Source organism: Colletes latitarsis, chromosome 14 (genome assembly GCF_051014445.1).
Source record: "Colletes latitarsis isolate SP2378_abdomen chromosome 14, iyColLati1, whole genome shotgun sequence".
Taxonomy (NCBI): Eukaryota; Metazoa; Arthropoda; class Insecta; order Hymenoptera; family Colletidae; genus Colletes; species Colletes latitarsis.
The window spans coordinates 29762979-29774108 of NC_135147.1; the positions used below are offsets into that span (position 1 = coordinate 29762979).

At 35.5% G+C, this 11130-nt stretch overlaps 2 protein-coding genes across 9 annotated transcripts; one reads left to right on the forward strand and one right to left on the reverse strand.

Moving 5' to 3' along the window:
* Positions 1-2506: 2506 nt before the first annotated feature.
* Positions 2507-6639, forward strand: Cpsf2 (cleavage and polyadenylation specificity factor subunit 2). Of its 6 annotated transcripts, none has more exons than XM_076781137.1 (11): positions 2507-2885; positions 3246-3449; positions 3811-3970; positions 4064-4415; positions 4501-4811; positions 4885-5144; positions 5237-5422; positions 5502-5871; positions 5941-6135; positions 6204-6341; positions 6424-6639. In XM_076781137.1, the coding sequence occupies exons 2-11, from the start codon at positions 3301-3303 to the stop codon at positions 6514-6516; spliced, it is 2214 nt and encodes a 737-aa protein (XP_076637252.1). In that variant the 5' UTR covers positions 2507-2885; positions 3246-3300; the 3' UTR covers positions 6517-6639. The 6 variants fall into 6 exon arrangements, with proteins under 6 accessions (XP_076637252.1, XP_076637249.1, XP_076637251.1 ...); XM_076781134.1 differs by lacking the exon at positions 2507-2885 and adding an exon at positions 2942-3147; XM_076781136.1 differs by lacking the exon at positions 2507-2885 and adding an exon at positions 2942-3127.
* Positions 6640-6673: 34 nt separating this feature from the next.
* Positions 6674-10923, reverse strand: LOC143350066 (uncharacterized). Of its 3 annotated transcripts, XM_076781859.1 has the most exons (7): positions 10694-10923; positions 10453-10617; positions 10099-10214; positions 9312-9956; positions 7711-8688; positions 7324-7642; positions 6674-7259 (listed from the first exon to the last, which is right to left on the reverse strand). In XM_076781859.1, the coding sequence occupies exons 2-7, from the start codon at positions 10538-10540 to the stop codon at positions 7105-7107; spliced, it is 2301 nt and encodes a 766-aa protein (XP_076637974.1). In that variant the 5' UTR covers positions 10541-10617; positions 10694-10923; the 3' UTR covers positions 6674-7104. The 3 variants fall into 3 exon arrangements, with proteins under 3 accessions (XP_076637974.1, XP_076637973.1, XP_076637975.1); XM_076781858.1 differs by having other exon boundaries at positions 10453-10923; XM_076781860.1 differs by having other exon boundaries at positions 6674-7270; positions 10453-10923.
* Positions 10924-11130: the final 207 nt, after the last annotated feature.

Below are 11130 nucleotides of genomic sequence, written 5' to 3' on the forward strand. Positions count from 1 at the left end.
CTTTGCTGATCTCTGTCAGCGTGTGCTTGTCTCTGCTGAACTTTCCTGGCCTCTGCCGAACGCTACTGACCACTGCAGGTATTTCTGATAATCTATAACGATTAATACTTACTACTGCATGCCCCTACAAGTCTCTGCTTGCCTTTGCAGGTTTCTGCTTGCCTGTGCATGCCTTTGCTGCCCTCTGCTGAACACTGCCGACCACCCCTGATGCTTCTGACATCGTATAACGATTACTACATGCTACTCTTCGCCCCTGCTGATCTCTGCTGGCCTCTACTGACCGCCGCTTATATTTCTGACAACGTATAACGATTACAACTTGCTACTGCCTGCTCCTGCTTGCCACTGCTAGCCTCTGCTGACCACAGCTGACCACCCCTGATGCTTCCGACAACGTATAACGATTACTACTTGATACTGCTTGCCCCTGCTGGACTCTACTTGCCTCTGCATGCCTCTGCTGGCCTCCGTTAGCCTCTGCTGACCGCTGCTGACCACCGCTTATATTTCTGACAACGTACAACGATTACTACTGGCTACTGCCACCCTCTGCTGACCTCTGCCAGCATCTCCCGACCTAAGCTGGCCTCTGCCAACATCTCCCGACCGCAGCTGACCATCGCTGACCACTGCTGACCGTTGCTGACAACTTGTGACATGATGTAATATAATATAATATGTTTATATCTATTAAAGTTTTGTATAATGTAAATCTATGACAATAAATGATATAATTTCAATGTATTCAATGTGTTCTTATCATTTTTTACCGTCCCTTTCCTCTCCAAATCATTCTCTTACCTATAAGATGCGTACCACCTTCTTCGCAAGTTCACCAGCATTTTAGAAATGTTCCGGGAACTTTGGAAATCCGGATGGCCTTGACCCAATTTCGAAAGTGGGTCAAGGCCATTCGAATCTTAGAAAAATTCCGGCCGCTTCGAAAATCCGGATGGCCTTGACCCACTTTCGAAATTGGGTCAAGGCCATTCGAATCTTAGAAAAATTCCGGCCGCTTCGAAAATCCGGATGGCCTTGACCCAATTTCGAAAGTGGGTCAAGGCCATTCGAAATTTTAGAAATCTTCCGGCCGACTTGGAAATCCGGATGGCCTTGACCCACTTTCGAAAGTGGGTCAAGGCCATTCGAAATTTCAGAAATCTTCCGGCCGCTTCGAGAATCCGAATGGCCTTGACCCAATTTCGAAAGTGGGTCAAGGCCATTCGAATTTTAGAAATCTTCCGGCCGCTTCGAGAATCCGGATGGCCTTGACCCAGTTTCGAAAGTGGGTCAAGGTCACCGGCATTTCAGAAAACGCTCTGGGCACTTCGGAATTCCAGTTTTAAGTAGAGAAACGGTTTCTTATAACTAAGGGAATAATGGGGAGAGGAAAAGAAAGGTAAAAGTGACGTGAACACATAGAATTCTTTGAAATTATATCATTTATTGTCATAGATTTACATTTACAAAGTTTTAATACATGTACATCATGTTAGAAGTTGTTAACAAAGGTCAGCGTGGTCAGCAGGGGCCAGCAGAGCTCAGCAGAGGGATGCAGAGGCATGCAGAGACTAGCAGGGGCAAGCAGTAGCAAGTTGTAATCGTTGTACGTTGCCAGAAGCATCAGGGTTGGTCAGCAGAGGTCAGCAGAGGCTGGGAGAGGCTGACAGTAGCCAGTCGTAATCGTTATAAGTTGTCAGAAGTAACAGGAGTGGTCAGTAGCGGTCAGCAGAGTCCAGCGGAGGCAGGCAGAAGTCAGTAGTAATCGTTATACGTTGTCAGAAATATCAGCGGTGGTCAGCAGAGGCCAGCAGAGGCCAGCGGAGGCAGGCAGAAGTCAGTAGTAATCGTTATACGTTGTCAGAAATATAAGCGGCGGTCAGTAGAGGCCAGCAGAGATCAGCAGAGGCGAACAGTAGCATGGAGTAATTGTTATACGATGTCAGAAGCATCAGGGGTGGTCGGCAGTGTTCAGCAGAGGGCAGCAAATGCATGTACAGGCAAGCAGAGACTTGTAGGGGCATGCAGTAGTAAGTATTAATCGTTATAGATTATCAGAAATACCTGCAGTGGTCAGTAGCGTTCGGTAGAGGCCAGGAAAGTTCAGCAGAGGCTAGCAATGGGAAGCAATGGCAAGCAGAGTCCAGCAGGGGCAGGCAGAAGTCAGTAGTAATCGTTATACGTTGTCAGAAATATAAGTGGTGGTCAGCAGAGGCTGTGAGAGGCTAACAGTAGCCAGTCGTAATCGTTATACATTGTCAGAAATTCCAGGAGTGGTCAGCCGGTCAGCCGGTCAGCAGAGGCCAGTGGAGACCTGTTGACGGGAGGTCGGATATTAGTTGTGAAAGAGCGAGAAGGCAAATGTGAGGCTTTCTCTCTCGACTCTCACGAGGCGGTCCGAAATTACTTCGGGCAACTTCGGAGAATCGAAAAAAAAGGCATGCGTCATTTTGCCTTTGTCGGGTTTCCGAAACTCCACGAGCTCACGTACGCGTGATCTGACATAGTGTGAGAGAGCACCTTCGGTGCCTTTCTGGCATCTCTGATAAGGGGGAAGTCGAAGATAACATGACATGTGTACTTGCGTATGTAGGCAAATTTCAAAAAAGTGTAGAGATACGTATAGATATCGATCTGTATATTACCGTAATTTTCTATATTAAAAAGTACATAATAATCGGTGAAAATTATTTAACCATTTTAAATGTTTTATAACAAGATATGTTGCATTTACATAGAATAGCTTAGCAGCTTGGTTTCTCAGATTTTTCTCAACAAAAAATTCTTTCGTAGTTTCAATACGTGTGGTAAATATGTTGTTATGAAATACATTTTGCATAAAAATTTATGCAACACGTATATTATTAACAAAGATGATATAGGTAGGTACATATATGTACCCTCTTTATACCGCGAAATGCCGTGACATTAGCTAGTACTTTGCTGTACCGTTCATTGACCGTTTATTTTCCAAATTAAAGAAAACATTTAAAAATGATTTATCGTCAATTATTTGAAATATTTGAAAGCAAAATCAATGTTAATGCATACTAAATGTTATGATAATAATTCTTTTGGAAGCGTTTCGGGTAATTTTATAGCACAGCTACGAATATTTTTACATGTAATTTATTACATTGCCCTGTAGGTTAAATTGGGAACGTATCATAATGAAACGTTTATTTATCGATAATATTCGTTCAATAATTAGAAATGTACATTTCAAATAAATATATTTTTAGGTGTTTATCTGCTATTTCTACGTATTATAATAAGTAAGAGAAATAATTCGAAACAATGACGTCTATTATAAAACTTCATGCTGTTTCTGGGGCTATGGATGAATCGCCTCCTTGCTACATATTGCAAGTTGATGAATTAAGAATATTACTTGATTGCGGATGGGATGAAAATTTCGATCAGGAATTTATAAAAGAATTAAAGCGGTAAATTAGCTATTGCAGAACTGTAGCAATACATATATATATATATATATATATTATGCATATTCCAGTGGTGCGTTATTTTATAGGTAAAAATGTTGTCTACCTAGGGCTCTGACCAAAGTAATGCATTTTTGATTCCTAACTTATTAAGTAATAACTATAGAAAAAGAAAAAAAGCCTTAATTTCAAGCACATTTTGTCTTGGGCCCCTGTGTAAATATAACATGCCATTTGCATATTCATAAAAGTTTTCCCGACTATTTGAAGCATACGTATATCTATTTGAATGAAGCTAAACAAAATAACTACAGCAAAATATCGAAACAACAGACTAATGTTTTAACTTTTTCTAACTGTGTAGGCATGTCCATCAAATAGATGCGGTATTATTGTCATATCCAGACCCGTTGCATTTGGGTGCTTTACCATATTTAGTTGGAAAATGTGGTTTGAATTGTCCTATATATGCTACAATTCCTGTATATAAAATGGGACAAATGTTTATGTATGACATGTATCAGGTATATACATAATAAAAAAAAAAGAAAGGTTCAATCATTTGTTTAACTTTAATCGTATCATGGACAATAATTTATTTATACTTTTGATTACAGTCGCGTCATAATATGGAAGATTTCGATTTATTTACGCTCGATGATGTCGATGCAGCATTCGACAAAATCGTTCAATTAAAATATAATCAAAGTATATCCATGAAAGGGAAAGGATACGGAGTTACCTTAACACCTTTACCTGCTGGTCACATGATCGGTGGAACAATTTGGAAAATTGTGAAAGTCGGCGAAGAGGATATAATATACGCTGTTGATTTCAACCATAAAAAAGAACGACACTTGAACGGCTGTGAGTTAGAAAGATTGCAAAGACCATCTTTATTGATAACTGACGCTTTTAATGCTACTTACCAGCAAGCTAGGCGCAGAACTAGGGATGAAAAGTTAATGAGTATGTCGATTAAAATTAAACTTACCTCGTAACAGATATGTTTGACAGTGTTTCACAACATTTTGTGTTTACTAATATTTTACAGCTAATATTTTACAAACGCTACGCGGCGGTGGCAATGTTTTGGTTAGCGTAGATACGGCTGGTCGTGTATTAGAATTAGCACACATGTTAGATCAACTCTGGCGCAATAAAGAATCTGGTCTACTTGCATATTCGTTAGCTCTTTTAAATAACGTTAGTTACAATGTCGTGGAATTTGCTAAATCGCAGATTGAATGGATGAGCGACAAATTAATGAGGAGTTTCGAAGGGGCAAGAAATAATCCATTCCAATTTAAACATTTACAACTATGTCACAGCATGGCGGAACTGAATTTAGTTCCTAGTCCAAAGGTCAGAGACTACGAAAAAAATTGACAATTTATAAATGTAATAAAAATTTAACTTGTGTATATGATTATCCTAGGTTGTACTTGCAAGCACTCCGGACATGGAATGCGGCTTTTCGAGGGAATTGTTTCTACAATGGAGCGGCAATTCTCAAAACAGTATTATATTAACTAGTAGAACTTCGCCAGGAACACTTGCAAGAGATTTAGTAGAAAAAGGAGGCAACAGGAATATTACGTTGGAAGTAAGAAGGAGAATTAAATTGGAAGGCATGGAGTTGGAAGAATATCAAAGAAAAGAAAAATTGAAACAAGAACAGTTAAAACAAGAACAAATGTACGGAAATTTATATTCTATATATTGTATGGTAGAGGTTGTATCGCCGAATTAATACTTTTTATATATTAAATAATACGAATATTTATTAGGGAAACTGCTGACGTGAGCTCGGAATCGGAAGATGAAATAGAAGTGGGAGGTGGAAGAGGAAAACATGATTTGTTAGTGAAACAAGAAAGTAAACCGGGTTTCTTCAAACAAAGTAAAAAGCAACATCCCATGTTCCCGTTCGTAGAAGAAAAAATTAAAATAGACGAATATGGAGAAATTATAAGGTAATATTCTCATCTTATAAACGGTATTCGTATATAATAGTTTCCTCGAACATTTATATTAAAATTCATCTTATTACAGACCCGAAGATTATAAAATAGCAGAAACTATGCCGGAAATAGACGATAATAAGGAAAATCTAGAAACAAAACATGAAGATGCTGCACATCATCCGGAGGTACCTACTGACATTCCCACCAAATGCATTCAAGTTACACGTACAATGACAGTTAATGCATCTGTCACATACATAGACTTTGAAGGCAGATCTGATGGAGAATCGTTACAAAAGATCCTAGCACAATTAAGACCTCGGAGAGTTGTACTAGTTAGAGGGTCGCAGAAAGACACAGAAATCTTGGCTCAGCAAGCGCAAAGTGCGGGCGCTCGAGTGTTCGTCCCAGCGAGAGGAGAAACGCTGGATGCTACAACCGAAACACATATATATCAGGTAATAGAATTTTATGGGAACCTAATGTATTTTATTTCATACCAAAATTACTAATCCAATAATGCTTAGGTCCGTTTGACCGATGCTCTCGTTAGTGGTTTGAATTTTTCAAAAGGGAAAGGTGATTCCGAGGTAGCGTGGATCGATGCAATGATAACTGCTCGCGATCAAGTATGTCGAGATGCTGTCGCTGACACACAGCAAGATGATGCAATAGACCAAAGTGATAAAATACTTACATTAGAACCATTACCATTAAACGAGGTATGTACTCGAATGGGGAAAATTTCTCGTACTTGGAATATAAATATATTTAATATAATATTCGATAGGTTCCCGGACATCAAACAACATTTGTAAACGAATTAAAATTGTCTGATTTTAAGCAGATTTTAAATAAAAGTAATATTCCTTCGGAATTTAGTGGTGGAGTTTTATGGTGTTGTAATAATACTATCGCGGTTAGACGGGTTTGTATTCGATACATTATAAAAAGAGACACGTATATGCATCATCTAAATTCTAATAGAATTTAATGGAATTTACTTTCAGCAAGAGGCTGGGAAAGTGATACTAGAAGGTTGCATTTCTGAAGATTATTACAAAGTACGTGAATTATTGTATGAACAGTATGCAATTGTATAAATTAATAATTATAAATTTTGTACATGAATTTTCTATTATTTTCTTACACGTTCAACACTCATTCATGATCTTCGATTTCTATGTACATAATTCAAGTCGAATAAAACGAAACCTACAAATATAGTACTTTCTTTATTCATAAACAAGATCGCCCGTTTGTATAAACATACATTTCATTATACAGTAAAAATTTTAGACTTACGATAATTTATATTAAATGCTTAGTAGCTACAATTCTTTTAACATAAATTTATAGTTTGTTAATTTTCCGTTTCAAATCGAAGTTTATCGTTTTCTAATATAAAGTTTAAATAAAATTACCAAACTTACTTTTAATGTAAAATAATGAATATTTTTGTAACAAAACAATGCACACAAGCGCTTGCGATACGTGGAATGTTACAATAAATGTAAAAGATACTGATTTCTAGTTATAACTTGCATTTTTTCTGTATTCGTTTAGTATGAAAAATTAAGAATTTCATCTTTAGTATAACAGTACCATACAAGCAATACTTGATTCTGTTTATCAACATATAAATACATATATACAATATCTGTCCAATCTAAGGACAGAAGCAACATTTACTAATGTTTCCTTTTTTTACTGGAATGTACCTGTGCTTTACTATTTGTTGGAAACTGTCTTCTATAATCTATGTTTGCATCAATTTGTTCACTAATTGGTCGATAACAACGGACAGGTGAGTTAAGAATATTATCAATTTCTGTACTCGTATATTCTGAAAAGGACCTTACCGTTTATTTAACAATTAACAAATAAGTTTATATTTTTCAAATTCTTACCAGGCAATGATTCTTCTTCATCTTGCGTTTCCGGGCAGTTGTTAACATGTTCCTCGTAATGTGCACGATTAGTCGTTCTATAGATTAAGCAAACGCCACATTCGAGAACTTCGTTATTAACGTTTTTCGATGTTATTTTACTTTCAAATAAATTAGCATTATTTTCATCCTCGTTATCGGTTATGTATTGTTCGCATTCCGCAGCGTGTGTTTCTATTTTATCACTCGGAAAAGACTGATTACAGATAGGACAATTTATATTATTTGTTATATTATCTCTCGTACTTTCCATTTTTTTAATTATCGAAGTCCTGTTATCCTATAAAGAACGAACGACGGAGAATATGTAAAATATATTATTAATATAAATCCATATAAATTTCTTACCTGAAACAAGTTATTTTCCTCCGTAATTTCGATAATCTTGTTTTCGTTTTGTTCGCGTAAACCACGTAATTTTTCCTTACTTTCCTCGCCAATTTTTTTACGCAATTTTGTATCAACTACGCTATTCCACTTTCTACTTTTTGCCTCTCTAACCTTTTCTTTTTCTTCTTGTTGCTTTTCTCTTTGTTGCCTTTCTTCTATTTGTTTCCTATAAAACTCTTCCCTTTTTCTTTTTCCCTCGCTTTCCTTTTTTCGAGCCTCCTCCTTTAAGATTTCCAGTTTTTTCTGTTTCTCAATTTGAATTTTTTCCAAAACCATGCATTCATTTTTTATTCTACGCGAAAGTCCTCTAACTGGTAGTGGTTTAATTTCTGTATTATCGAACATCTTAATATTAACATCGGCTTTATCTTTCTCTAATTCTGCAAGAATTTCTTCATCTGTGAGAATATCAGTTTTCTCTTTAGGCGCTAAACTTGTAACACTTTGTTCCATATTGCTACTGTGCGCTGTTAGATTTTCAGTAGGTGTATTAATAATATATTTTTTCATATTATTAACATTTTTAATCGGATTCGGAGGTATAATCTTTCTTGTGTATAAAGAAAGCAATTCAGGCGATAAGCATTCCTCTTTTTGATGTTCTGCTTTAAAATTTTTAGTTTCTATATTACAAGTTCTGCTAATATTGTTAGTATTACCCGAATGTTCATCTTTTTCGTTTGCAGTAACAGATGCTCCTTTGTGAGAACGTAATATCCTGCTTGGCCCTTCTTGAGGTAGGGTTTTCTTTTTTTTAACTATTTTTTCATCTTCGTCGCTGTTAAAATGTGTTGCGTTAGAAGAAGAAAGAACCACGGTTGATTTACGTTTATTAGGTCGTTCAGTGTCACATTTGTTTGTACATTCCATTTGATTCTCTTCAGCCTTAATGTTTGGTAATGTTTTTTTGTCCAAACTACCTTTAGCAAGTCCCACCTATAGAAATGTTGAAAGAAGGATTAGAATTATATCAGACAGAATGAAGTGGACAACTATTCTCTTTTTTTTTTTTTACAGAAATACGATTTATTCAAAAATTGTTTGTAGCTTACAGTTTTAATTACTATTTCAATAGAAACACTTATGTATACATGTTCGTATAAATGCAATCTTTACAACTTTTATAAAAAATACAGATAATCAGTTTCAATAATTTGTATACAAAACATCAATATTATTTTTCTCAAACTGTTCCATTTTCGAACAATTTATACTTAAGAAAAAATTTGTTAATTTTAGTTAAATTTGATCGTAAATGTTGTATTCGTTAATTATAAAAGACAATATTAAATACCATCTATGCTAAAGAAATGTTATATTAATAAATGATTACATAAAGAAATGGAAATTTTTTATGTTAACGAGTATGAATAGTTTGAATGTAATTTTAATACATAAAACAGAAACTTGATTATTGCGTGCAAATACAATTTAACATTAATCTTTTACAGTACAATGTCGTACCGAAAATATTTAATACATGTATCTAAGAAGCAGGTATTCTCTGAGATCCGTTAACGATACGATCTGTAAGAATTGGATTGTACGGAGGTACCCACCTGAATGGGTGACCCCCACTGAAACTTAGTATCGGTAGTACGTTGCCAACTATGCCACAATTCTGTTGTCTGTTTTAAATGAACGTTTAATGCGAGCACTAGTTTCTCAAGCGACTCGGATGTTTGCGCATCTTTGCATAATCTAAACGGCATACGATCTTGCACTAAAGGTCGTTTTGGCTGTTGCAAAGGCACATCATTTTTGCTAGTGTACGAATCGAGCGGGTTAACTTGCCATCGTTCTAGCTTTTGATCACGTTCAGAGTGTGTGTCTATCTTTGCCTCCACATTATGCGTATGAGGATCTTGCAAAGTATTTTTTAATTTTAATAAAACATATTCGTTTGTGCTCTGATAATGACTGTCTCTCGTATTTAGATTATCGTGTAATCTATCGAATGTGTCGTCATTGTCAAAGTTTTTGCCCCTGTATGCAGAGTTTCTTGATTCTGTAATGGTAGCCACAGGTTCAGGACTGCTGTGGCTGTGAGTGGATATCCGGTGAAACTCGGGCGACATATGATTCGATTGATGTAGGAGTAGCGATCTAGATGTGTCGCTATGTTCCTGTATTTCCAATTCTTGTGCTAAATTTTCCTTGGATATCACTTGTGAGTTACAATCGTTAGAAGATTGTAATAAATCCTGAAAATTATAGCATTACATAATGAGTTACCATCGAGTACCATAAATTAATTCTAAACAACAGTATACTCAACGTTTATTTCTCGTTTATACAATATTAAACAGAGTTAAGGAAGTAACTATTTACAAGCGATAAACTAACCTTCTGTGCATGTTTACCATCATTAGACGTATTTGCCATATCTTTTGATTCGTTAATAAAACATAAGATTTCTTTCATATCTTTATACGTATACCATGTTTCATACATTTTCATATCTGCAAAATAAACAATGTTTTGAGAGAGTTGAAGAATATTAAAATACAAAAAATCATTGTTTATGCCTCGAAAAAATGAAATTCCTCTTATCGCGATACTATTAAAACGACGGTAAAAGTATGTTGTTGCAGCAACATTATTGAAAAGAACAAAAGGTGTGATTAAATAAATTGATGATGATGATGCTGTTTGAAAAAAATTTACGCGATCAATGATATCCAGGAATCATTCGATTACCTAGAAGCTCCCGTTTCATTTGTTCTTCTTCTTCTTTTTCTTTAGTTGTCAATAATTCAAGCTTATCCCGTTCCATACTGTCTGACATGTTTCCTTGTAATTTTTTACGTATCAAAATAGTAAATGTCAATAAATCGTTTTGTGCTCAATGAATTGAAATTTAACCTTAAAATTTGTACGCATTTGTAGTTTCAAATTTTTCCACACCACTGCTTAATTGCTTTCTTAATAACATGCGTACCCGTCGGAAGGATTGAATAGTAAAAATTCACTGAAAAACGTGTATTATGCTAAATATGCGATCCCAAACAACTTCGGGCATCAACATCATTTGCTTTTAACTATGCCTTACTTTATGAAATATCGATATCGAAAGTAAATAATTTCAAATTCTTCGGTCTTTAAGCTTATTTACAAGAGCAATTCAACTATCGACCAACTATCATAGATGAACTACATTTATCTATTATATTATAATAGATAGAATAATAGAAATGTTATAAAAGAAATGTATAATACTGTAAAATGATATTTAATTAGTATTTTATGTATGTACAATGTCGGGATATGCTAATTTCTACAATTTTTGTAACGTTTTTACGCATATAATTATAAACCAAATATGCATCTATAATTTTTTTAATGCCAAGATGGTACAAAGCAAACACACGTATATCC